This window comes from Haemorhous mexicanus, chromosome 14 (assembly GCF_027477595.1).
Source record: "Haemorhous mexicanus isolate bHaeMex1 chromosome 14, bHaeMex1.pri, whole genome shotgun sequence".
In the NCBI taxonomy this organism is placed as follows: Eukaryota; Metazoa; Chordata; class Aves; order Passeriformes; family Fringillidae; genus Haemorhous; species Haemorhous mexicanus.
The window spans coordinates 16,440,296-16,466,063 of NC_082354.1; the positions used below are offsets into that span (position 1 = coordinate 16,440,296).

At 47.2% G+C, this 25,768-nt stretch overlaps 1 protein-coding gene across 1 annotated transcript in view; it reads right to left on the reverse strand.

The window, feature by feature from the left end:
* Positions 1-10,894: 10,894 nt before the first annotated feature.
* Positions 10,895-25,768, reverse strand: part of HDX (highly divergent homeobox) — a 40,043-nt gene continuing 25,169 nt past the window's right edge. Inside the window, exons 6-10 of the mRNA XM_059859109.1 lie at positions 24,245-24,452; positions 21,219-21,298; positions 19,813-19,896; positions 17,534-17,656; positions 10,895-17,322 (exon numbers count right to left, since the gene is read on the reverse strand). Coding sequence (XP_059715092.1) covers positions 17,197-17,322; positions 17,534-17,656; positions 19,813-19,896; positions 21,219-21,298; positions 24,245-24,452 — 621 coding nt within the window. The 3' untranslated portion in view covers positions 10,895-17,196. The remainder of the gene's footprint in view (positions 17,323-17,533; positions 17,657-19,812; positions 19,897-21,218; positions 21,299-24,244; positions 24,453-25,768) is intronic.

The window sequence follows — 25,768 nt, forward strand, 5'->3', positions numbered from 1 at the left end:
CGTGATCTCCATCTTCAGGGTAGTTCTTGTGACAGCAGAAGGTGTTACTTCTGCAGGGAGAGAGAGCCAAAGATGTTGCCAGTGCCTAACTTTAGCTAGGAGCCCACATACCATGCCTCAAACCAGTATCCTAATCATCCCAGGTGAAAATTCTTCCCATTTTGGAAGATTATAATTAACTTCCTACTGAGCCATGCTTAGAAAAATGCCTCAACCTGAAAGATTAAATAGGAACTTAGTATCTGTCAGAAATAATTCAGCAGTAGCTGTTTGTGTCTTGCAGTATAAAGATACCAATTTAAAATTATATATTTAGAAGTTGTTTTCTCCTTATTGTGTAACAAAAGGACTTGACTGGATGAGTAATAGCTGCACTGCTGGAGCAGGGAGGAGGTCCTGAATGCCACTTGAGGGATATCAGTTTGGCTCTTCAGATAATTGCTGCAGCAGCAGTGAGAGCTGAGAGGGTCCCCACGGCTGGAGGGGCAGAGATCCACAGCCTGCAGCCCCTGCTGCTCTGGGGCTCCTGGGGGTCACCACAGCTCCACTGCTCTCTCTTCTCCACCACAATCAAGGTTATTTTCCAGCCGCCTTGACTTTGCTCCTGCTCCACTTGGGGCACAACTTGACTCATCAGTTCTTTATTTGGAACACACATCACATTTCTGCACTTCATCAGTTCTGCTCCCAGTGAGGTCACTCGTTTGTGGCCATTCAATACTTCCAGCTCTCAGTTTCACCTCTTCCCACTGCCCTGAGTCTGGAGCCACTCTCCAGCCAGGGATGCTCTCTGTAGCCCTGTGACTTTGGGTTCAGCAGGACACAAGCCGAGCACATTCTGGAATGTGTTTCAGAACCAGTCTCTTAAGCCCAACTTCTTTTCCCATTAACTCTGGTGACAATATTCATAATAACTTCAATGGGAGCATGATAACTCTGTAAGTAATTGCTATCAGGAATTTAATTTAAACCTCATCTGACTGACATTTCTTGTTTGCAAGATATCTATTTTAGGAACAATGTCTTGCTAGTGTATCTCTCTTCATCTTAGTCATGACTGATAACAGAATAATCATCTCAACCACTTTTCTTTTCCTGCATAATGGCTTTACTGCATTTTTACATAGCAAACACACAAGAATAGAAACAATTAGACAAATAACAGTATTATATGCAGATGAGCAGGTAAGTGACTGGAACTAACTTGAAATTTTTTACTAGGCTGAGAAGCCTCTGAAGCCACAATGGGGTTGCTGAAAAGACTTTGGAACGAAGCAAGTTGCCTCTTACTCCTGTTTCCCTCAGCTGGGCTTACCTGGTGTATTAAATACAGAATGTCAACGTGCCAGAACTCCAGACTGCTCCTGGTTTCACTGCCAGAAAGACACTGAGGGGCTGGAGTGAGTCCAGGGAAGGGAATGGAGCTGGGAAGGCTCTGGAGCATCAGCAGAGGCTGAGGGAGCTGGAAAGGGGCTCAGCCTGGAGCAAAGGAGGCTCAGGGGGGACCCTGTGGTTCTGCACAGCTCCTGACAGGAGGGGACAGCCAGGGGAGGCTCTGCTCCCAGGGAACAGGGACAGGAGGAGAGGGAACGGCCTCAAGCTGTGCCAGGGTGGGCTCAGGTTGGAGAACAGCAGGAATTTCTCCATGGAAAGGGTGCTCAGGCTTTGGCAGGGGCTGCCAGGGAGGTTTGGAGTGCCCATCCCTGGAGGTGTCCAAGGAATGCCTGGGTGTGGCACTCAGTGCTCTGGGCTGGGTGACAAGGTGGGCATCGGTCACAGGCTGGATTCCATGATCCCAGAGGTCTCTCCCAGCCTCAGGGATTTTGGGATCCTGAGCTGCTCTGCAGGAGTTCGCTGCCCATCCTCCAACACTATCCAATAGCACAGCACTGCCAGCAAAGTCAACACTGTCCCAGTCATGTCCAGGACAAATCTGAAGCAGCAATTTCCAGGATCTTTAATCAGTGTCTTTGCTACAGGGAAATGCCACAAAACACTTTGCAGGTCATTACCTTGCTCTTAATAACCAACAGCAGCCACGGGGCAGCTGAGTGCTGAGCAAGGAGGGACAGGGCTCACCACCACTGCCACTTGTCTCTCGTATTTCCTCCCTTGCTGTAAATCTACAGGGACAAGCAGCTATGAAGAGTCTTCCACAAGCTGACTTTGACACTGAAAGAGTTGCTTCTCCTGTCACTGAGGAGCAGTCACAGGCATAGGTGGAGCTGTGGCAGAACAGCTGAAAGGGGTAAAAAAGTGAGAGACAAGCAGACTTCTAGGGATTAGGAAAAAATCCAGTCCACACCATGGGAGAGGCAGATCCTCACTGCCCTTAAAGTGAGGGTTTTAATGGATGTTGTGAGTTGGCTTCAGTGAGAAGCAGGAGCACTCAGTGGAGGAAACATCTCACAGGATGAGGTCAGACTTGTGAAGAATGGCTCTTAGCCACAGCCCAGCCCAGCAGCAGAGCCACGGCTGAGCAGAAATCACCTGTAAACAGCAAGCAAGGATAATTCTGGTGGGGCACCTCAACCTCCCTAACCAAGCTACAAAACCTCAGCTCCAGCCTAATTACATTTCCCCAGCTTTTGGTGTTTTGAAGCAAGTTCAAATAATGTAATTCTGAGCATCAATATTTACCTTGTAAAAGGAGGAGGAACAATCTCTGATTTTTCTTCCTGCAACAAGCACAGTGTGGTACCTCCCCTGGAGGGCCAGCAAAGAGCACCAGGGCAGGACTCTTCAAAAGAGGAGGATCTGCTTTTTAATACCAAAAATTAATAAGCCTCACTTTTAAAATCTGCTAACAGTAATCTCGAGGAAAAAAGAAATAATGCTGGGTTTGTGTGGGAAGGAAGCAGATTTAAATCTCAAATGAATGACGTACCTTGTAATTACAGGAACCATCGAAAGAGATAGGCAGAATTAAAATACTTCCAATATTCACAGCGAAATATTACTTGGAAAATTTTCAAGGATGGATAACTGCACATAAACAGAGGCAGGTGATCAAGGGCTGAAGATCAAATTAACTCAAAGAAAGAAGTCAGCCTTGTTAAATGATATCTAAAATTGTCCCTGAGCTCAGCAGCGAGGGCTTGAGGCAGCGTGTGGCTGGGAGAGCAGCAGCTTGGATGTACTGTGAGACTGAGCCTTTGTGAGCGCCACAACTGCCTTCCAACAATGCCTTTCAGAAGCACATGAACTCTGAGAATGCTTCAAAATTTAAATTAAAACACCTTTCCAAATTTTCAATCACCAAACAATGGGTGATTAAGCACAGTCATTAAGCTGGGAGCAACAGGAGTAATGTATTTCTTCCGTTATGCCAAAGTCCTCATTGCTTAATGCATTTTAATAAGACAATTATAAAGTATTTTATGTTGCACCTAGCTATTAATATTGGTTCTTTAGCACTCTAGGTGGAAGATGTTTTCACTCAGAGATGATTCCATCTGTATTAATCTACAGATAAAACTATGAATCCATTTTATATCAATTCATGGCATTTTTTTGGACTCAGTTGACCCAATGGACTCAATTAATGGCATTTTTTTGCACCCAATGGACTCAATTAATGGCAATTTTTGAGTGAGGGAGATGATTACCTGAGCACAGAATCAGCAGGAGACCCCCAGACCCCTTAGATAAGATTTTAATGGGATAAACACATGGTATCAATTTTCTGTACAGAACATTTTGCCATAAATATTTTCTCCACAAAGGATTATTCCTCCATAAAATGCCACACTGATTGCTCAGCATTTCCCTCTGACTCCCCTCGTGTCACTCTGATGGATCTGCTGAGAGCCGTGGAAAGCTCAGGGGAGCCCAAAATTGTCATTCCCTGTTTGTCTGCCTGTTTGTCTAACTCCAACCCCGTGGTTCTGGCTTCTCCAAATTCGCTTGGAGACTCTGGAAAAGCTTTCTCAGAGCTGCTGGCTTGTCACAGTGACACCTCTGCTCCATTCTGCTCCATACAGCTGGAAAACAGGGAGAGCTCCACGCAGACACCTTGGCTGCTGCTCCTGTTCCTGGCACAGCCGTGGAGCTGGTGAGGAATTCACACAGGCTGGGAAAAGCTCTTTGGGAAAAGCACCTGCCAGAACAACTGCAGCTCAACAGCACAGAAATATTCCAGGGGAGGCACCAGGGTGGGCAGAGGGAAAGGCTGGGAGAGTTGGGGTTGTTCAGGCTGGAGGAGGGATCTCCCTGTGGCCTTCCAGAGCCTGGGAGAGCCCCCAGGGAAGATGGAGAGAGACTGCAGGGGCCTGGAGTGCCAGGACAGGGGGAATGAACGGCTTCAGACTGCCAGAGGGCAGGGTTAGCTGGGATATTAGCAAAAAATTCTTCCCTCTGGGAGGGGTGAGGCCCTGGCACAGGGTGGCCAGAGCAGCTGTGGCTGCCCCTGGATCCCTGGCAGAGCCCAGGGCCAGGCTGGACAGGGCTTGGAGCAGCCTGGGACAGTGGAAGGTGTCCCTGCCCATGGCACTGGATGGGCTTTAAGGGAGCTTAAAGCTCCCTTCCCACCCCAGCCCATTCTGTGTCTTACTCACACCTCCCAAGGACCCTATCCCCTCCTCCCTCAAGATGTTTTGAGCTGGAAATCATGGTCTGAACTTTTACAGGTGTCCTGAACCCCTCGCTGACCAGCAGGCTGATCAGCCCTAAACACATTTATATGCCTCAATGGTTATATTGTAAATGACAATACACCTTGAAGCAGTTCAAGGAGTCACCCAGAAAGCACAAATTTAAGTTATCAAAGGTCAGATCTTGGCATGAGAAAGCTGGAATGACTCAGTTTATCCAGAGCATGAGTGGGATCTGTGCAAGCTCTCATACATTGGACTAAGAAATGCTTCCAGCAAAAATGCTCGTCATTGGAAAACCTTTAGGATATGGAAAAAAAAAGTAACTCAACAATATTAGTAAAGGTAAAAACAGCTTTTAAAACCTCTTAAGCAGGGGATTTTCTAATAGATTGTATTTTAATTTTTGCTTATTACTACACTGCTTTTAATACAAATCATTTCTTTGTGCTCGGATCTTCCTCTCCTTGCACGCATTCCACTCCTTAAACATCCCAGAGAAAAGTCCACAATATGCAGCTCATAGTGAGGCTTGAAGCAAACAAAAAAATAAAAAGGTTGGGTTTTATTTTTTTCCTGATTGAGCTAAAACCCACCTGTCACTCCAGCCCACACTGCTCCCACGGGCAGCGCCGGCAGCGCTCGCACATCCCACCCGCCGGGGCGGCCGCGGGTGACACCGGGTGACACTTCAGGTGACACTTCAGGTGGCTGCTCCCAGCCTTCTGAAGGGTCAGCCAGGGCCACGCCAGCCCTGCTGTGCTCTGCTCCCATTCCCAGCTGCTGCTCCTCTCTGCCCCAGGCCCTGGGTGTCCATGGTGGCGCTCTGAGCGTTCCCAACTCTTCTCCTTGTTCGCCAGCTCCCCTTTCTCCATGTGCACTTTGTGTCTCAGTTTAACCTTTGTCACCTGCAGTTCCGAGCTGGACTGGTCCTGTTTCCTTCCTGCTGCGGCCTCCTGAGGCTCCACACACCCAAGGGATGGTTGAAAGGAAGGTTTCACAGAATTCCCTAGGCTGGAAAAGAGCTCTGAGTCATGAGTCCAGCCTTTGGCTGATCCTGGGTCTTGGATGCCCCCTCTAAGTCCAAACCATGATGGTGGCAAAGCCTTTGTTTTATCTCCATTCTTAGTGTATTTCTCAGCTCGTTTGGGCTAAAACAAGGCAAGCTCTGCATTGCCCAAGCTGGGCTCATGCCAGACCTTGGGATTTGGGTGAGTGTTCCTCTTGCTGGAGAAGCCCAAAGCAGGAGTTTGGGAGCTCTGCCTCTCCAGGCCCTTCCAGTCATTGCTGCTCAGAGCTGCACCTGCAGAGCCCCTCCAGGACAGGGTGACCTGTGTGTCCCTGTCCCCAGCCACCTCCCAGGCTACCTCTGCCTCTCCTGCCTGCTTCAGAGCTGTACCCTCTTCTACATACACAAGTTTTCTTTCCAGGCATTGAAACCCTGAGCTCACAAGATGTGTGTGCAGCTCCAGGTCTCCTAATACTCAACCAATTTAACCAATATTTAATATTTCCACTTTTTTTTTTTTTCCCCCTGGATATCCAGAGTGAGATCACAGCAGTTTCCTCTCTCTTCTTTGGGAATTTCCTTTATCCAGGAAGCCAACATTCACTGCTGGAAGGGAGTGATCCCTGTGTGAGCCGTGGTGGTGGTGAGGGAGGACAGGAATGGCAAACAAAACGTCCCTCACCTGGCTGGACCCGTCACAGCCCCTGGGTGGCAAACCTGGAATCGCTTGTGAAGGAAAATCTGCAATCAGTCCCTAATTACTGCTCATGGCCTGGCTGCTCACTGGAGCTGCCCTGAACCCCAATGTGGTGGAGCCAGCAGAACCTCTGAGGCATTGACCCACGGTGAGAAATCGATTTTGGGGTGACTCAGAGGGGCCCCAGTGCCCCAGCCCCTCCGAATTCCAGCCACACACCCTTCCCTGGCCAGCCACTCCCAGAGCCCATCTGAGCTGGCTATAAATACACACCCGCCTCATCCACCGACATTTAAATATAATACCCTGCCAGGGAGAGAGGGCTTGGAAATATCTGAGGGATGTGGTATCTTGGAAACCGATTGCCTCGAGCTGCCCAAATCAATTTCACAGTGAATCAACACGCGGCTGCGGCGTGGGAGCAGCGAGCAGCTGGCGCTGCCACCCGGCCCTGTCCCCAGCCCTGGCCCTGTCCCCAGCCCATCCCTGTCCCCAGCCTGTCCCTGTCCCTGTCCTCATTCCTGTCCCCAGCCTGTCCCCATCCCTGTCCTCATCCCTGTCCCTGTTCCCAGCCTGTCCCTAGAGTGTCCCCAGCCCTATCCCCATCCCTGTCCTCATCCCTGTCCCTGTCCCCATCCCTGTCCCCATCCCTGTCCTCATCCCTGTCCCTGTCCCCAGCCCTGTCCCCATCCCTGTCCCCATCCCTGTCCTCATCCCTGTCCCTGTCCCAAGCCCTGTCCCTGTCCCCGTCCCCAGCCCTGTCCCCAGCCCTGTCCCCAGCCCATCCCTGTCCCTGTTCCCATCCCTGTCCCTGTCCCCAGCCTGTCCCAAGCCCTGTCCCTGTCCCTGTCCCCAGCCTGTCCCTGTTCCTGTCCCCAGCCCGTCCCTGTCCCCAGCCCTGTCCCCAGCCCGTCCCTGTCCCCAGCCCTGTCCCCGTCCCTGTCCCCAGCCCTGTCCCTGTCCCCAGCCCTGTCCCTGTCCCCAGCCCTGTCCCCAGCCCTGTCCCCAGCCCATCCTTGTCCCTGTTCCCATCCCTGTCCCTGTCCCCAGCCCTGTCCCCATCCCTGTTCCTGTCCCCAGCCCGTCCCTGTCCCCAGCCCTGTCCCCAACACATTCCTGTCCCCAGCCCTGTCCCCGTCCCTGTCCCCAGCCCTGTCCCTGTCCCCAGCCCTGTCCCCGGGCTGGGAGCACGGCAGGGAATGGCCCTGGGAGCCCCAGCTGCTCCTGCTGCCCAGGACAGGGCACGTCAGGGCAGGAGCAGGGAGGGCACTCCATGGTTTCACATCAGCTCAGCTTCTAAACTAAAGAGGGGAAAACTGACGGAAAATAATCTGCAAAGGTGATAGGAGTCTTTATTTGGGGAATGTTTGGGGGGTTTCCTTTATTTGGAAATATTCATTTGGAATATTTGGGGGGTTTACTACTAATTGCTGATGTTATTTTGCCAGTATTTTCTACCTGTCTTCAGGCCATCAGCAGCACTTACTCTGAAAATTGTGAGTCCTGCTTCTTGCTGAGGACACAGATCAGAGCAGCCTCGAGCCAGCTCACAGCCTCCCATGGCAGCAAGAAATGGCATTTCCAGCCCCACACTCCAGGGTTTTGTATGAAAAAAAAATAGATTAATTAATATTTTAAAGAACAGCAACTCAGAAAATCATCTATTTCTGAAGTGTGGTTGTAGAACATGCAAAAATGTGTCCATCCTCTTCCCATGGCCCAGCTTAGGCAAAAGACACATTCCAGTGGGATTTCTCCCAAAAGGGCTGAACCAGGGAGCCTGGGCTGGGCAAACCCTGCTGCTTGGCTGGGCAGGTGTCTGGTGAGGAGCCACAACCAGAGCCCCAGGAGCTGAACTCCTTCAGCTGTTTCAGTCCTTCCTGATCAGTTTTGAGTCCTTGGCCAGGCTCTGTAAAAAGCCTGAAATTTAAAAAAATGGTCCAGAAATGGGAAGATGTAGCTGGGAGAGTGTGGGTTGCTGAGAGAAGAGAAGGCTGAGCTAAATATTTGGCAGAATTAAGCAAACCAGGAAAGACATGTGGGCATAGAGAAATAATTCAATATTCAATTTCTGGCAGAATTCATGAAATCTGTTTATAGTTCAGATCACAGTGAGCCATTTATTACTATTTTGGGAATGAAGGCCTGGGGTGGGTTGGTTGCAATCGGTTTGCAACAGTGAAATGATTGACAGAACATTAAATTCAGGGTAATTAACCCATGGTCCTTGACCTGATGGGGTGTCTGTGCCCAGGTGCCACTCCAAGGATTTGGCCTTTCCAAAATGGGCTCTCCTGGTGTGGCTGCTGCTCTCCTGCTCTGTCCATCCTTGAGGGGTGGGACCTGCTGGGTGACTCCTTCAAATTCACTTCAAACTCCCCTGAATTCTGACTGAGCCCAAAAACCTTGGGAAGAAACACGTAAAGGGCTTTTAACTGAAAATTTCACATTTAATAGAAAAGATGAAACTGCCAGGGAAGATTGAGGCTGGGCAGATTTTTTCCTTCAAAAAAAGTCAAATCAGCTTTTTCTAGTGAAAAAATTCTACACAGGCCAAGATTATTCCAGATTGCCAGGAAGATATAACCAAAAAGCAAGAACAAATAATAGGTAAAATCTGAAAATTTTTACATTTTTTGCCCTTTCCTCCCCACTTCCTTCCCCACTAAAACAACAACTGCAAGTAAATAACCAGAAAACACCATTTTTTCCCAGTTTCTTTCTCCTCCCATGGTTCTTTTCCTTACTGCTTGCAGCAGGAACGTGGAGCTGGAGCGGCCACCCCAGCTGTCCCTGCTGGTCACACATCACCTCATCCCACGGAGCAGCTGTGGTGCCCCCAAATCTGAATCCATGTGGGCAAATTAAACTGGAATATGCTCCTGCTTTATGGCTGCACCTTCAGTCTGATCTCAGTCTCCTCCTTCCTAAATGCCAGATTTATTTTAATATTCGATTTTTCATTGAGACAAAAACAGTTGTTCATTCTGACAAATGAAGTTCGGGGACAGTTCAAGGCATTTTTCTCCAGTTCCTGGGGTTTTTGCCACCAGGTGGCAATGGAGCTGCAGCATGGCCCGACTCGCTTTTTTCCCAAAAACCCGATTTGTTTTTACCCAAAACACCCGAGTTCAGGGTCCCGGGAACGTTTGTTAATAAATCTTTAGGGTCAGACAGATTTAACTCCTCTCCATCCACGTTCCCTCTGGTTTTTCCCTCCCTCTCTGCAGCCGTAATTCCAAAGCTGGACAGGGCTGAGCCCGGAGTTTGGGTGACTTTGGAGCGTCCAGAGTTTAATGAACCAGGATTGTGGAAATCGGCAGCGCAGGAGAGGAGCGGGGGAGCGTGAGCCCACGGGACCGGCAGGACGCGGCCACACGGCCACCGGCCACCCGGGCCACCGGGAGCTGCGGGACCCGGGAACTGCGGGATCCGGGAGCTGCGGGATCCGGGAATTGGGGAATCCGGGAATTGGGGAATCCGGGGGCTGCGGGACCCGGGAATTGGGGAATCTGGGAGCTGCGGGATGTGGGAATTGGGGAATCCGGGAATTGGGGAATCTGGGAGCTGCGGGACCCGGGAACTGCGGGATCCGGGGGCTGCGGGATAAGGGAATTGGGGAATCCGGGAGCTGCGGGACCCGGGAATTGCAGGATCCGGGAGCTGCGGGATCCAGGAATTGCAGGATCCGGGAGCTGCGGGACCCGGGAATTGCGGGATCCGGGAGCTGCGAGATCCAGGAATTGCAGAATCCGGGAGCTGCGGGATGTGGGAATTGCACGATCTGGGAGCTGCGGGACGTGGGAATTGGGGAATCCGGGAATTGGGGAATCTGGGAGCTGCGGGACCCGGGAACTGCGGGAACCGGGAGCTGCGGGATGTGGGAATTGGGGAATCCGGGAATTGGGGAATCCGGGAGCTGCGGGACCCGGGAATTGCGGGATCTGGGGGCTGCGGGATGTGGGAATTGCACGATCCGGGAGCTGCGGGATGCGGGAGGGGACCCTGGAATTGCACCTCGCTCCCGCACCAAACCCTTTTCCGTGCGGTCCCTCCCGGCTCTTTCCCGCCGCTCCCGGGCTGGAATTGTTTCGGTCCCGTCCCCAGCACAGCCCGGCTGCTCCTCCAGCCCCGCAATCGCTCCAAAGCCAACGAGCCCCAGCTCCAAGAACTTTCCCCAGCCCCATCCCCCTGGATCGGGGCGGGGGTCAGAGGTCGCGGGATTTAGCTCTGGAGATTTTTAACTTGGGAAATGCCAAGGGATGGGGTGAAAAGAGCACAAAGAGCTCAGGTTTAGCTTCAAAACAGCTTTCAAACAGCTCAGCCCGCTCGGGTGAGCTGAGCTGGGTCGGTGCTGGGTGTTCAGCGCCTCCCTCGGACACAAATCCCCGTTTGGGAAGGGACGTTCACTGCCCCTGGGACAGAGGGCCCCAAGTTCTCTGTAAAACTCCAACCCTGAAAAGCCACTCCATAAATAATAAATTAATTTACATGGTAGGAACTGAAGAATTAGGGCTGAGCCCTGATGTGGATTTAATTCTTGTCGCTCTGAAAAGATCATTTACAAGGCCATTAATAAAGACAGAAACAGAGAAGTTCATATAGGAAAAGGAGTTAGTTCACCTTTATTTCATTTCTCCATAGTCCCAAACTTGACAGACATAGAAAAATATCCTTGAGTCAGTAGACAAATTTACCAATGCTAAATAGCCCTTTTCTCTGACCATCTGGGCCACCCTAAATACATTTGTACAAGCATTACTTCAGGGGGTTTCAATAAAAGGTTCTTCTAAACTATAAACAATAAACTACAGAGGAAAAACTTGAGCTACCAAAGCATGCAGATGAAGGGATCTTCCAAAAATTCCAAAAAAAAAAAAAAAAAAAAAATTAAGAAAGCAAACCAACCTTGAGATGCGTTTGGAGGAGAAAACAAATTAGGACAATTTCAGGGGAAAAAAATTAATTAAGAGAAGTCAAAGCAAACTCTGTAAAGGATCTGTGGATAAGTTAAAATATCTATGGCACAACTTTTCACCAAAAAAAAAATTAAGGCGAAGACCAACGTTTTATATAAAAATAGCTGAGCAGGCTTCTAAAGCAGGAAATCAGCATTTCCAATGGTGACTCTGTTAATACAAGATTATAAATACCCTTTATATACACAGAAAACCAACTCAATACAAACGTCTGGACTGTTTCTCTGGGCATCTGGCACTGAAAATGCCCAGATCAGGAGTCCTGGACCTTAGTGGAGGTACTTCCGTTGAAGGTTTGTAGTAGTTTCTTTGCTACACGTACTGATACAAATCATAAAAATGAAATATAAATAGTGATTTTCACACAGAAACTTAGGAATATGCTCAGGTTACAAAGCTTAAGGAATTGGCCCAAAAGGAAATGACAGGAGATTTAAAATCATCAATTATCCTGTTTTGCAGGCGAAGGAAAGCATCCAAGTTATACAGTAATATTTAAATTTTCAGATTTTTTTTTTTAAATGAAATTGATTCCTACAGTGAAAATAAAGCAGAAATTATCACGGCAGAAGATTCATTATCTCTTCATAAATACAGCAGTTGGTTTATTTGCCAAAATCACTTAGAAATAATCATTATTATGGGCATTTTCATAAATTTCCAAGCCTAAAAGTTACCAGGTGCAAGGACATAAAAAATAAACCATATTTGTATGGATGTATTTGACTAATTTTCAAAACTATGCAATTGATATGCAGCAAGACACAAAAATAAGAGTAAATGAAATATATTTGAGAAGAATTCCATTAACATTTCAAGTTAAAATACCTTTGTAGAGCTACTGTGATCAAGTTCAGTGTATCTGTGCACATTGCAAATCTGCATCTGTGTGTTCACACACACTCAGGAATTCCAGAAATAACCCCAGAAATTATAAAATTCCTACTGGAGAACACAATTTTCCCCCAGCACAACTCAGTGGATTTGCCAATGACTCTTTGACCTGTATTTCAGAAAATCTGCAGATAAAGCAGAAGTTCTTGTTTTCCACAGCACAGAAACCTTTTAGTTTATTGAAATTTTCCTGACTAAAACCCAGAACCTTCATTTCTGCCTCCTTGTGCCTCATTCCCTTCATCCCCCTCGTGCATCCTGCCACCCTTCCCTGAGCTCCAGGGAGAGAAATGTGATGGGGGAAATTCAAGGAACTTTTTTCAGATGAAACTTGAATACAAACAAGGTCTAAATCTACATTTCACCTCAGTTTGTTGCTGACCCATTTTCATTTAACACTTCAAAATTCTTTCTACAAGGTCTCTATAAAGTTAGGGCAAAAAAAGGAAACAAGTGAAACAAAAATCTGTGGAGGTATTTATGAATGTGATGTCTCAGAAAGTGTAAAACCCTTTTCCTTACAGCTCTGAGATCACTGACTGAGCTCTCAGATTGTCATCTGATGCACTGAGCAGTGTTCCAACAGTCATTAATACCAGAATTAAGGATAATTCCCATTTCTCAGAGTAACTGCACCAAAAGCAGCACAGCCACCCCATCCTTCAGCTGTAACAGAAATATTTTCTCCCATTAACAAAGGCTAAGCTTCTGTCCCTAATATCCCATTATTTCCTTCTCCACAGATTGTGATGAGCACAAATACAGAAAAAATAGCATTAAAATAAAAGCAAATTGATGGCTCACACTCAGCAAAAACCAAACACAAACTGAAGGAGGCATGTTGGGAATAATTTATTGCCTATAAAATGTTAAAAAAAAATTCCTAAGTTCACATTTTGTGTGTGGGTTTAAGGGGTGTCACGTTTCAGAGGTAGCGTTGTGTAAAATGTAAAACAGAGCTGGAAAAGAGTTAGTGACTTAGTTCAGTAACATGGGAAACTGCTCCAGAGCCAAAGCACTGACCTGAACTGTTTTCCTTCAGGACCATCCTTGAACACCTCCTTCAGCCAGGAGGATTTGCTCCTTCGTGGGAAAAGAGCCCCACAGGCCCAAGGCTGTGCCCTGTTTCTGTTGCCTTCTGACCAAAGCAGCTGCTGTTTTTCTGAGCAATAAATACTCATACTCTAAACTCCTGTTCTTCCATGGAAAACACCCATTTTGTAGTGCTGCTTTGACTGGTTTTTTCCCCCCCAAACTTTTCAGATTTCACATTTGGTCAATGTGGTGAAACATTCTTGATTAAAGGAACCAAGCACCACAATCCAGCTGTGTTCTCTGCAGCCAGGGGCAGTTTGCTCACTGACCACTCTGAACTTTGCTCAGGCACCTCCCAGCCAAGCTGGAGGATTTGGGGCAGAGTCTGGCCAGGCTCCAGCCCTTCAGCCCCTGGTCTGGGGGAGCTGGGCAGGGCTGGAGGTCACACATCAAGCTTTGGGCTGGAACAGGTTATGAACTGCTCCTGTGCTATTCCCTTGGGGCACACTCCTGTCCCTCCTCACAGGCTGAGAGCAGAGGCCAGCAGGGAGGTCAGTGTGTGCAGGAGCCTGTGCTCAGTGCCAGGGACACAGCAGTGCAGGAGATCCCACAGGGGAGGGCAGATCCATCTGAAGCAGGATTCCCATTCCCAAGCAGGATGTCCAGGATGCTGCTGCTTTGTTCCAGCCCCTCACCTGAGCCCAGCAGCAGACTCAGCTTCTCCCCTTGGAGAGCAGGCTTGCTAAAGCTGCTGCTCAGTTCAGGTGAGGACAGAACCAGGACATTCTTTTCCTCACTCACAGGGCTGCAAAGCCCCAGACTCCTCATTTCACACTTTTTATTGCCTTAGTGAAAAGAAATACTTGGAGGGATTAAAGTGCAGAGCTGCCTCCAGGGCTAGGCACTCCAGAAACCTCGTATGGTTCATCTGCTCAGGTACCTTTAAACCTGCCCCAAATTCACCTACTGGAGTAGTTATTGTTTTATTGGAGTATTTCCTGCTACTGTTACTCCTGTTAGACCTATGGATGTGACTGAAGCATCACCTGCAGGGAGAGGAAAGCAGGCAGAGCTCCAGGAAATTGGGGTTTAACCATGAGCAAAACTTGCAGCATCCAAAGCCCGTGAAGTGTCTGTTCTGGGCTACCTTCCCACCTGGGCTTCTTCAAAAAGACATCACTGATGTTCCCATGGATGCTTTAGGAATGAACAATGCCAGGGAAGTCATTGTTTATGGACAGAGAGACTCTGCAGGATGGTCAAACATTGATACCTGGCCACAGAAAGGTGATAACACCACCCACACGAGGCCCTCCTGCTGCAGTGATAATTCACATTACAGTCACTCACTGGGACAGCCAGGGGCTGATTTCTGACACCCTGTAAAGCACAGGATGGACTTCATCTCCTGTGGAAGGGTATGGAGTGATGAACTGCACTTTCTGCAGGTGTTTGTTACCATCCTACAGACAGGGAAACACCCTGAACCCAAACCCACCCCAGAGCCACCCCCACTGCTCTCCACCAACATTTAACCACCACTAATGGTAACAGTCATTCAGTTTCTGTTGGAAATACACACTGCTATGAAAAAACCAGCCAAGGAGCTGTGGAGCATCTTCCTCCCCAGATTTTGTCATTCAGGGATACAATTTATACTTTTTTTTTTCCTGGCTGTCCTGTAGTGTTGTCAGGTGTGCCAGGCTGTGTTTTGTGTCCCCACAGAACATCCCCAGGGCTGGGGTGGGCCCTGACTGCAGCTCATCTCAGCTGCACATCCAAGAGGATCCCAGCTCCCTGGAGAGCAGGGACTGACATCATTGCTTGTAGCTAGCCAACAGTTCATTCAAAATTCATTCCTTCAATTTGTTTGGATATGAAATAGCAGCAAGACAGCAAAGTAGGAATCATCAATGGAAGTTTTTCCTGCAGGAAGGCAGATGATTTAATTGACCATGAAATTGAGAACTCCTGTTAAGAGTATCCTGCTCTCTGTCATGGGAATTCAGGTGGAAGAAGCAGGAAAACAGGGTCCAAATAGTGACAACTCCCAGCACTATTTTATGTTAATTTCACAGAAAACAAGAGGTTTCATTGTCAGTGGCAGAGATTTCCTGTCTAAAGAGAACAGCAACAGAAACCATTGTAATAGAAAACCCTTTATAAATGAGTTTTTCAGAGAATTCCAGCTCAGCTCTGTCTTCCCTGTGAAGGACAGCACTGTGAGCTCTGCTCACAAACCTCATTTCCACTGGGAGTTTGAATGCCTCAGCTCACACACAGGCCCAGCAGCCTGGAACTCTGGGATTTCCCTGTGGAAGGGTGGCTCTGTTGGGAACTTACAGAACTGTACAGGGGGCAGAACTTGGCGACTTTTGGTTCTTCAGAACACCTTTTAAAACTGTTCCTGCTCTTTCTGCAGCTGGTATTTAACAGTATTGCTAAAAGCTCCCCGTGCCCAAGGAGAGGAGAGACTGAAAACCTGAAAGAACAGAGCTCACTACTGATGCTAAACAGAAAGAGCTGTACAAGTGATTAGGGAGGAACTGATCAGACTGAGAAAACCCTAAAACCTGAGTCTAATCCCAGTATTAAAGGAAAAAAAAGATGTTATTTCCTCAACACTCTGGATTTTCTGAGCTACACCTTGGACCTCCCACTGAAATTAAGGGGGTAACTCACTGCATGAACAAGGGTTCCCCAGAGTCAATTATTATTTGGCATAAAATGGAAAGATCAGGTTTTTTACCAGACTGAAGTATCTGTGTGAAAAATGCTTGCTGAGGGATAACCAGGTTGGAACTGGAGCATCAATGCCATGGGCAGGCACCTGCAGCATCCCACTGAACCATCCTGGGAAAGAAGAGCTCCAGGACTGAGACCTGCCCTGGCCTGGTCACCACCCTGTCAACTCAGCCACAGCACCACTGCCTTGGCCAGGCATTCCCTGGACACCAGCACACCCCACTGAATCCACCTGAACACCTCTGCACAGCCATCCCACCACAGGACTAAGGGAATTCAGTGCCAACACCTCTGGGGAAGAAGAAATTCAGTTCAGCCCCTGCCTGCAACCCAGATCACAGTTTAGAAATGGCATTTGCCAAAAATGCACCAGGCAGGGCTTCAAAGCAGATCTGCACAGCTCACTTCCAACACTGGAAAACCTCTCAGGATGCAATGACAGCTGTGGAATTCTGACTGGCTGGGTAAACTGGAGCAAAGTTTGTGGAAAAATCTATACCCAAGAATTAAAATAATAAGCAGTACTTTAGCATTCAGGCTTTCACAAATAAAAACTGTGACTACAATCATTAAACTCTAAAGAGTGTAAACATCCAATCCCATTGCTACTGTATTAGGAAGTTGTGTCCTGCAGCTATCAGGGTTCCCATTTCCACCTCATTTCTTCCAACACTTATCACTGCTTCTTTGCATTAATAATTTATGCATGATAATTCAATTTTCTCGGTTAGCCTTTCAAGGTTTTTTTCAGCTATTTTGGTCAGAAAAATGGAAGATTTAACAATCTCAAATCAGAAAACAAAAAACACTTCAGTTTAATTTCAGGTTTTCAAGCACAACTCAGAGAAAGCCCGTTATTCTACTGGGATCCCCAATTTTTAGTCCACCTACCTGAGTAAAAATGGGGAAAAATATAATAAACAGGCCTGGGGAGCATGTGGAGCTGGAGAATTCACTGTGTGTGTTTCCCACTCTTGCATCCCTGCTCAAAAAGACTTTGCTACAGAGCCAGAGTTGTTCTGGAGAGTCAAAGTTAATCCTACCCGAGGCCAAGCTGCTACCAGTGAACCCTTCCCTCACCCAGTTCTTTGATTTTCCAAACCCAGCACTGCCAGCTCCTGGGCACTGCAAGGCTGTGAGGAGCCAGGGCTGAGAACACTGCAGAGCAAAGCCTCTCTGTGTGTCTGTCTCTCCTGAAGCCTGCACCTCCCTGGGGTTTGTGCTGTGTCTCTCCAGAACAGGGGATCACAAACTGTCGGAGGCGTTCTTCTCCGACAGCGACGAGAGGCTGAATGAGGTATCGTCGGGCTCCGGGGAGGTGTGGTTGAAATCCATCTCTTCAAGTTCAGGAGGTAAGTCTGAAAGCAGAGCCTACAAGGGAAAAATGTATCTTATATCTGCTATGTACACTATCAGGTATGGGTTTTGTGTCAGCAGTGATTTAAACAATTTTCTCACACTTTGTATGAGTTTTTCGATCATAATTTGAGCCTCCGGAATAAACCCAAGGGAGGGACACAGCACAAAAGGACAAACATCTTCTGATATTAAAGACAGATATTAAACCTGCTCCAGGATTTACCTGCTGCTGTTCCTTATCATCTGCTTTAATTGCAAGTATCAAACTCCGGGTAAACGTCTGCAGCTCAAAGTATTTCTGTTTATGGCTCTCCAGCTGACTCTCGATGAACCTGACTTCTTCATTCTGTGGGGAAACCAGAGAGTTCTGGGAATGATCTCAGAATCAGGGAATCCTTTAGGCTGGAAAAGCCCTTTAAGGCTGAGCCCAGCCATCCCCCAGCACTGCTAAGGCCACCACTGACCACGTCCCCAGGTGCCACATCCATGTGTCCGTTAAATCCCTGCAGGAATGGGGACAGGACAAAGCACTGGAATAACCACACCTAAACAGCCCTGGGTTAAAACTAAAATATTTTTAGTGACAATGACAACCAAAGCCCAAATCTCTTCCTAAAATTGATCAGGGGGCTGAGAGAAGAGACAGCAAATAAATTCGATTATTGCAGCAGAAGGCTTGACACAAAAACAGGGAAAATTACTTGAAAATTCCTCAAAGCTACCACAAATTAAAAGATAACATCCTCCAGCAGCTGGGTTTGATGTGGATCAAGTGTCAGCTCACCAAGCTCCTCAGGATCCCTCGGGTTACAGAATAAACAGGAATATCAGAGTGACAGAACAGTCTGGAAGGGACCTTACAGATAATTCAGTTCCAACCTCCACAGAGTTGTTTATGGGAACTGGATGCAATATATTACAAAGTGAGGAAATATCAATAATTTGTGTGCTTTGGCTGAAAAAGCATTTTCCCAATCTATACTTGCAAATCTCTTAATTAAAAATTCAGATTTGGTTAAGTATTTCCATTTATTCCAAGTATCTCTTCTCTTTCCAACTTATTGGACCAAAATGCTAAACCTGTTGATTAGTGCAGAGCTAAAATTCATTTTCTCTGGCTAGTCACTTTTGCAAAGATCATGAAAATCAAACTGTTTATTTAGGTTACAAGATCAAAGGCATTGCTCATTTTTGCAGAAGGGCTCTGCTTAATAGCACCAACTCATGAGAGAATAATAAAAAATATGGTATTCATGCTCATCCTGGAATTCAGCTTTAGTTGACATGAAAAGCTGTGACTACATGATGCTCTAAAGGTTTGCAACAAACCTTTTAAAATGGTTGTATTTTTCTTGGTTTTTTTCCCAGAAAATTCACTTTTTTTTCAGTGAAAGCACTGCTCACCACACTGTTCCAGGTGATAACAGCTCTGGGAATGAGAGAGGAAAATTTGGGCTGCAATTCTGAAGCTTCCATAAAAAATCAGCTGAGTTCTTCCCTATGAATACTTAGCAGTTGCCTGTTTAGCTCTGGATTTTGCCCAGCCCAGGAAGAATTCAGATTTAGGCAGAAAACTCAGGGAGTAATCAGTGCTGTCAAACAAAGGCCTGGCTCTGCAGGGCACTGTCACAACAAGCCTCTCACTGCGCTGACAGGTGACATTAAGAAAAGGTCATTCCCTCTCCTGAATCATTCCCCACTGCCCTTCCCAGGAAAACACTGCTGGAAGGAGGAATTTCTCTTCTGAAGAGATGATCTGTTTATTATTTTGGTAATTGATTATTATCAGGAGAACAGACCTGGTTTCTAAGGGAAAAAAGTCAGCACTGAAGGTAAAAGCTCAGGGAAAGGTGGAATTGTGGTGACTCCTGGAGAGCAGCACAGACACAAGCTCAGCCTTGCCAGGAAACAGGAGCTGGCAGGGTCCAAGTGCTTCTCCTCCCTCCCACAGCCACCTCTTCCAGCAGCCCTGGGGAATGCCTTCTCCTCAGATCCCCCCACTCCAGCAGAGGATTCCTTCCAGCTGCTCAGTCCCTTCCAGAGCTGGCAGCACCACGCTGCAGGAAAAGCACTGCAGCATTCCAAGCACAATTCCACTGGGGTGGCTCCGTAAATGCCTTTGCTGGGACACATGGAAGGGGCTGCAACTCTGCAGAAATGGGGTTTTCCAGGGGATGCTGATCCAAAGGACACTTCCAAATGCATAAATATGGACATTTTCACCTAATTCACAAAAATTTGGGGAGCTTTGTATACTGAGTTTCTAAAGATACCTTAAGCACAGTGTTAAGGACAAACTTAACACTAAGACTCAGAAATACAACCCATGTGGGTTGAAACATGGATAAAATGGTTGGAGGTGGGATGAGGGCATGATGTGCACACTGGGGAAACAGCAGAGGAGCTCAGGATCCCACAGGCTTTTGCTGAATTCCTGACAGATGCACCCCCTGAACTCCCTGGGGATTATCCCACTGTCCCTGACATGGCCCAATCACTCACCTTGTAATCCAAAAGAGAACTCATCTGATCCACTTCAGAATTGCTGATCAGATCACTCTCCTCATCATCTAAAATTTCTATTTTCTGAAACAGAAGCAAACAGTTCATTCCAACACACAGAGGAGACAAACAAACGGGGATCCACATCCCAAAGGGGCACGAGGGGTGAAGGAGGAAGGAAGGAGAGCTCTGTGCTGGCTCCTGAGCAGTTCTGAGCTGTGCAGCCCCATTAGATGGCAATCATGCACCTCAGCCAGGAGATCCAGCAGGAATCCAGTGGGAGCTGCTGCCATGGAGACTCAGGCTGTTTACAGAGGAGGAGCTCCCTGGCCCAGCTTTTTGACTTGAAGTTGCACATTTATCCCCTCACAGCCCCTGCTCTGCTCTGTTGTTGCAAAGGAGGGTCTGGAAATTGATCCCTCTGAATAAACCAGCCATCACAGCAAGTCCTGAGCTACTCCTGCCCTAAAGAAATCAAGGAGCTCTCCTCTGACCCTGCCTGGCCACATCCCCTTAGCTGTAGGGGTGCTGATCCAAAGGACACTTCCAAATGCATAATAAATATGGACATTTTCACCTAATTCACAAAATTCTGGGGACCCAGTCTTTGTCCATGGGTCACTCCTGAGGTGTTCATTCAGGTTTTCCTGCAGCATGTGGTCCCTCCTGCCTGCACACCAGGAATTTCCCTGAAATCACTGAGCAGCAATCCCTCCAGGGACATTCCCAGCTCTCCCTGGCAGGACCCACCAAGCTCCCAAGCCTGTGCTGAAGGCATGGAGGATAAAGCACATTTTGTGTGCTCCAGTGTCTGCCAGCCCAGCTGAAGTGACAACACTCAGAGCTTTGATGTCCCCAGGTTCTGCTGCTCCATCAGACCCTCAGGATCACTGGGACTCAAATATTTTTGGTTTCAGACTCAGCCTGAGGAAAGAGTCCCTAAATAGCTGCCAAACATTCACAATCCCCTTCTTAGACACGCTTTTTAAGATAGGAGGGGAAGGAACAGATTAGAATTTCAAATAGGAAAACCTCTTATGCAAGTACAATGTGTTTTAGTCCAATTTTAAGTGCATTTTTGAGAAATTTTGTTGCAGTGTTTCAGAACAAAGTATGCAGAAACTCTTCCTTGGTTTTGTTCCATTGTTGTATCAAATGACAAAATTCAGGCAGGTTGGGGAGCTCAGTCTCTTGGGCACCATCTCTCCAAACCATTTCCACTGAAGGTTTGAGGGTTTTTCCCTGCTGTGTTTTAGAATTTTTAGCATATTTTTAAAGCTCAAATAGGAAGGACTTTTAACACACACAACTGAAGTTGTCACCTAGTGGAAAGCACAAGTGCTGGACAACAAACTCATCATTAATTAAGGAGTTATTAATTGGTGGAAAAGGAAAGGTAAACATACCACATTATCAGTGGACACTGGATTCTGGTCATCATCTTTGTGGCCAATTTCTTCATTCTGAAGAGCTTCATTTGTCTCTTCTGCAGAAATAAATTGGTTTTGTCAGATTTCATTCCAATTTTATGCTGAAGGACCATTAATGGTGTTTACCACTAAATGTCACAGCTGCTAAATCCAACAGCAAAGTCATGGTATCAATGTTTAATCATAAACAGAATATCTGCCTTATTAAAAAGACATCTTGTCACAAGCATTTCAGGCCAACATCAAACCAACTGCCACCTGAAACAACAACAAAACTTTCAGTTATTCTCTGCACCAAAGCTTTCCCATTTTTAGGTTTGGGTCGGAATATTCAAAGGTGATGCAGAGTTTCACATCAGAGATGTGCACAAGTTGGGGTTTTTTAAAATGAAGATTAATGCCTACATGAAAAATCCTGCATTCCCTGAAATTCTGGGGTACATATCTAAATCTCACTTCCCTCTTGCAGACACTGATGGGTTTTGAACCAAAAACTGATCAGATTATGGCAAATTCTTATCCCCAGTAAACCTAAAGGCTTTTTTATGTATCAACACTTGAAAACAGCAGATTTTACCCTGATATTTCAACCACAAAGCATGAGATGATTCCACTGACCTTAAAGGCCAAGGAGAACACAAACCCCAAAGAAAGGTAAGTCTATTTACCCCTAAAATTGAAGTTTGTTTCTCATATTTACTTGACTTTTGCATATTAAAACATAAATCTGTGATACATATTAAATATAAAGAGGAAAAGGGGGAAGGGGCACCAAGGTTCAGGTGATTCCAGGGTCTGTCACCTCCACACAGACCCAGGGATAACAGGATTTCCCTGGGATTACCAAAGACAGGGAAATGTTTAGGCCAGACCATAGAGAGCCAGTTCGTGGTTTTAAACAACTTTTAAGTTAAAAATCTCTACACTGAGCAAAATTTGATTGGGAATTGTTTCAGATGAACTCAATGTGCCACTGGTCACAGCTCCATAGGACAGTCTGTGCCAGGAGCACATGGGATCAGAGGGAGCAAGGAAGGGTGGAGGTCACAGGGTGAGGTCACTCCTCAGGGACATTCCAGGGCACCAGGAACTCTGTAATCCTGGCAGTCACCCCTTGGATTCAACAGCTGAAGGAAACAGCATTCCCAGCTCTTAAATATTCATCCTCATCTCACAGAACCAGCACAGCCCTAATGGCCTCCACCTACACACTGTGGATTCAATTAACACACAATTAAAAAAGGTGAGGCAATATGGGAGCTTTAATGATCCATTTTGCACCACAGCACAGTTAATATTTTAAATATTTACACACTACATTTTAAAAGCAGAAGCCATCAACTTTAATCACTCTAATTAGGTGACTAAAAATTGCTTTTGTCTGTCTTTCAGAGAGGTTTTTTGCCATTGTGGTTTTGGTTTTTTAATAAATTAGGACCAAAAGTTACAGTTCTCAAACACTGGAACAATTCCCTATCTGGGGCTGAACATAACCCATGGCTATTGGGGGAAATATTTTCCAGGAAGTTCAGACCCAGCTGAGCCGCAGCAGTGAAACTTCCTCCTTTGAAGTGGAGAAATGAACAGAAATAATTGTTGTGGGAGAATAAAGGAGGGAAGGTGGGATTCCTGGATGCTGTGGAAATCCTGTTGTTTCCCTGCACTTCCTTAGGCTTTGACACTAATAATGCAGCCAAGTGTTCAGCCTCACCTTGCCTGATGAAAGCCTGGCTCAGCCAACGTGGAGTTATTCCTCCCTTGAACTGCAGACACTTCAGACTCTTCCCTGTCACCATTTTCTCTCAAGCAGATCTGACTTAAATCAGCTCCTTCCACACCTCAGGCAAATCAAGGACTCTGAGATCCCTCATCTCACTTGGCTTTCAATCACTTGACCCATTTCTTTATCATCTTATTCCCTCTACACTCGAGTATGACAAAGCTTTCCCAAACTCATTCCCAGCCGCCTCCGTTCCCCTGGCTCTTCCCTTCAGACTGTTCTGAGGAAATGACAGGACCCAGCCTGGCACACTGAGCTGCACAGCAGCAGGCCCAAGGTCAGACTCTCTTTTAGCTTGGAGAGCAAAGGCTCCATTGATCTCCTCGAGGCAGAAGCACTGGGAGCAATTAGTGAGTGGGGGATGTGCCAGGCTCATGGACAGGAGGGGCAGGGAGACATCGATCCCATGGGCCCCTGGGGGGGAAAAGGGAATTCAGCTGAAGGCATTTCCCACTCCAGATCCTGCAGTTTACTGAGGACACCCCCTGTGTGTGCAGTTCCAAGGCTCCTGGGCTGTCCCCTGCTCCTGGCTTTGATCTGCTGGTTGTGTTTGCCTGTCAGACAGAGCAGCAGGAGGCCTGGGCAGCTCCTTGTTCCAGCCTGAGCTGAGGGGTTCCCTGCCAGGAGAAATGGGAATGCACAGTCCCAGCAGCTCAGCTCAGTCCCAGCAGCAGCTCCAGTCCCACCAGTGCCGGGGGTGGCTCAGGATCACGGGGATGGGACTGTGGAATCATGGGTTGGGATGGGAGGGACCTTAAACCTCATCCAGTCCCACCCCCTGCCATGGGCAGGGACACCCTCCATTGTCCCTGGAGGGTGCTCCAAGCCCCGTCCAACCTGGCCTTGGGCACCTCCAGGGATGGGTGTCAAATGGAATGGCCATTCCAGTTGGCTGGGGAGAACTGAGCAGTTGGCAGAGAGCATTTTCTAAATCTGCCTCTCACTTGCACCAGCAAAACGTGAACTCTTGACTTCATTTCAGATGAATCTGGCAGAAATGGGGCTCTTATGATCAAAGGTTTCTCCAGTCTTTGTACAACAAACCCAACAAAACTCAGAGACACGGAGGCAGAAGAAAGAGACCAAACAGTACCTTCAGCCCAGGCGGGGTGGAGCACTTGTGACTCTGTCAGACGTTTTTGAATGTGTACAACAGAATCCAAAGCATGCACACTGCACAAAATTGAAAATATAGGCACAGTAGTAACTGCATTCCAAATACCTTGTGAGCTTCCTTCAGATAAGCAGATTGATACTTCATCATTCCTATCATTATCATCCCCCACTTCAGTAGCAGTTTCCTCTCCTGGATTAAGTGCTGATTTAGAAACAAATTCAGATTGATCAGAGAAATCAGCAGGACCTCCTCTAGGGGGTGGGACCTCAATCCCCATTAAACGATATTTCCGTCTTCGATTCCCAATCCAAGTCTTGTAAGAGAAATAAACATGAATGAGATCAGAAACTATAACAAAAGCAACAGGCCCCCAACCAAGTGACATCAGCACATCTGGCCTACAGGAGCAAGGGTGCAGCCAGCAGTTCAGGGAGCTGAGTATTCCCCAGTATTTCACCCTCCTGAGGCTGCTTCCCCAAATCCTGTGTCCAGGTTCAGCTTTCCGAGGGAAACAGGAAGGTGCACAGCAAAAGGAAAAGAAGCAATAGGGACAATGGCAGCAAGGGAAGCTCTGATTGGAATTGAGAATATAAAAGAAAAAATAATGTTTTACAGTGAGGCAGAGGGACAGTTTGTCCACAGAAGCTTTTGTAGCTCCAGCCTTGGAGGTACTCAATATTTCACTGGACAACATCCTGAGAAACCTGACTTGATTCCAAAGTAAATCCTGCTCCAGATAAAGAGCAGGACTAGGTGACTTTGTCAGGTCTCTGTCCCCCTAAATTATTCAACAAATTAACATAAGATCTTTGATCCAGGTTCTCCTACTCTGCAACTTCCATAAGGAGACTGAAGCATCCGATGGCCCAAACATCTCCCATGTTCTAGGATTTCCTACAGCACAGAGAGAGCTGGCCAAGGTGACAGATCCACAGCACTCCCCTTGGAGGACAGAAAGGAACTTGGAAGAGTAAAACTCAGAGCAGGTCATCCTTCAGTCCCCTTTGGCTGTAAAACAGAGCTTTAGGAAAAGTTGTTTGCAGTGAGTGCAGAGGAGCACACTGGGAACAGTCTGGGAGATGAAACCAGCCCAGGGAACCTGGAAACCCTGCCATGGTGGGATGGAGATGGATGCTTCAAGTTCATCTTACATCAGTAAAATTGAATTTCAAAGGAGAAAAGAAAAGGAAGACCCACATTCTAAATTTTCCAAGTGGATCTGTACACCTGGTCATTAATTTGCCTTCTCTGATGAAGAAACATTTACACAAAAAATTATTAAAGATTCAGAGTTTAACGTGAAGTAACAAGAATTGTCTGCAACTCTTCACCCCCTGAGGCTCTCCTGTCCCTTGTGTCACTCAGGCTTTCAACTTCTTATCTCATCTCAACTCTGCTCAACAGCCCCTGTACTGCAGACCCTTCATTACATCAAATCAGTTCTCCATTGGCAACCAAAAATCCTTCCCAGAGCCTGGAATCCACTTCTTTACCAACTGCTACTCCCACTCTCCTGGGGCTGGCTCTCAACCCCCTTCCCACCACCCACACCCCCAGAAATAAGAGCAGCAGCTCCTGGGTTTGAAACATGATCAGGCCATGGCAAAATGCACATCCTTTCCATGAGGC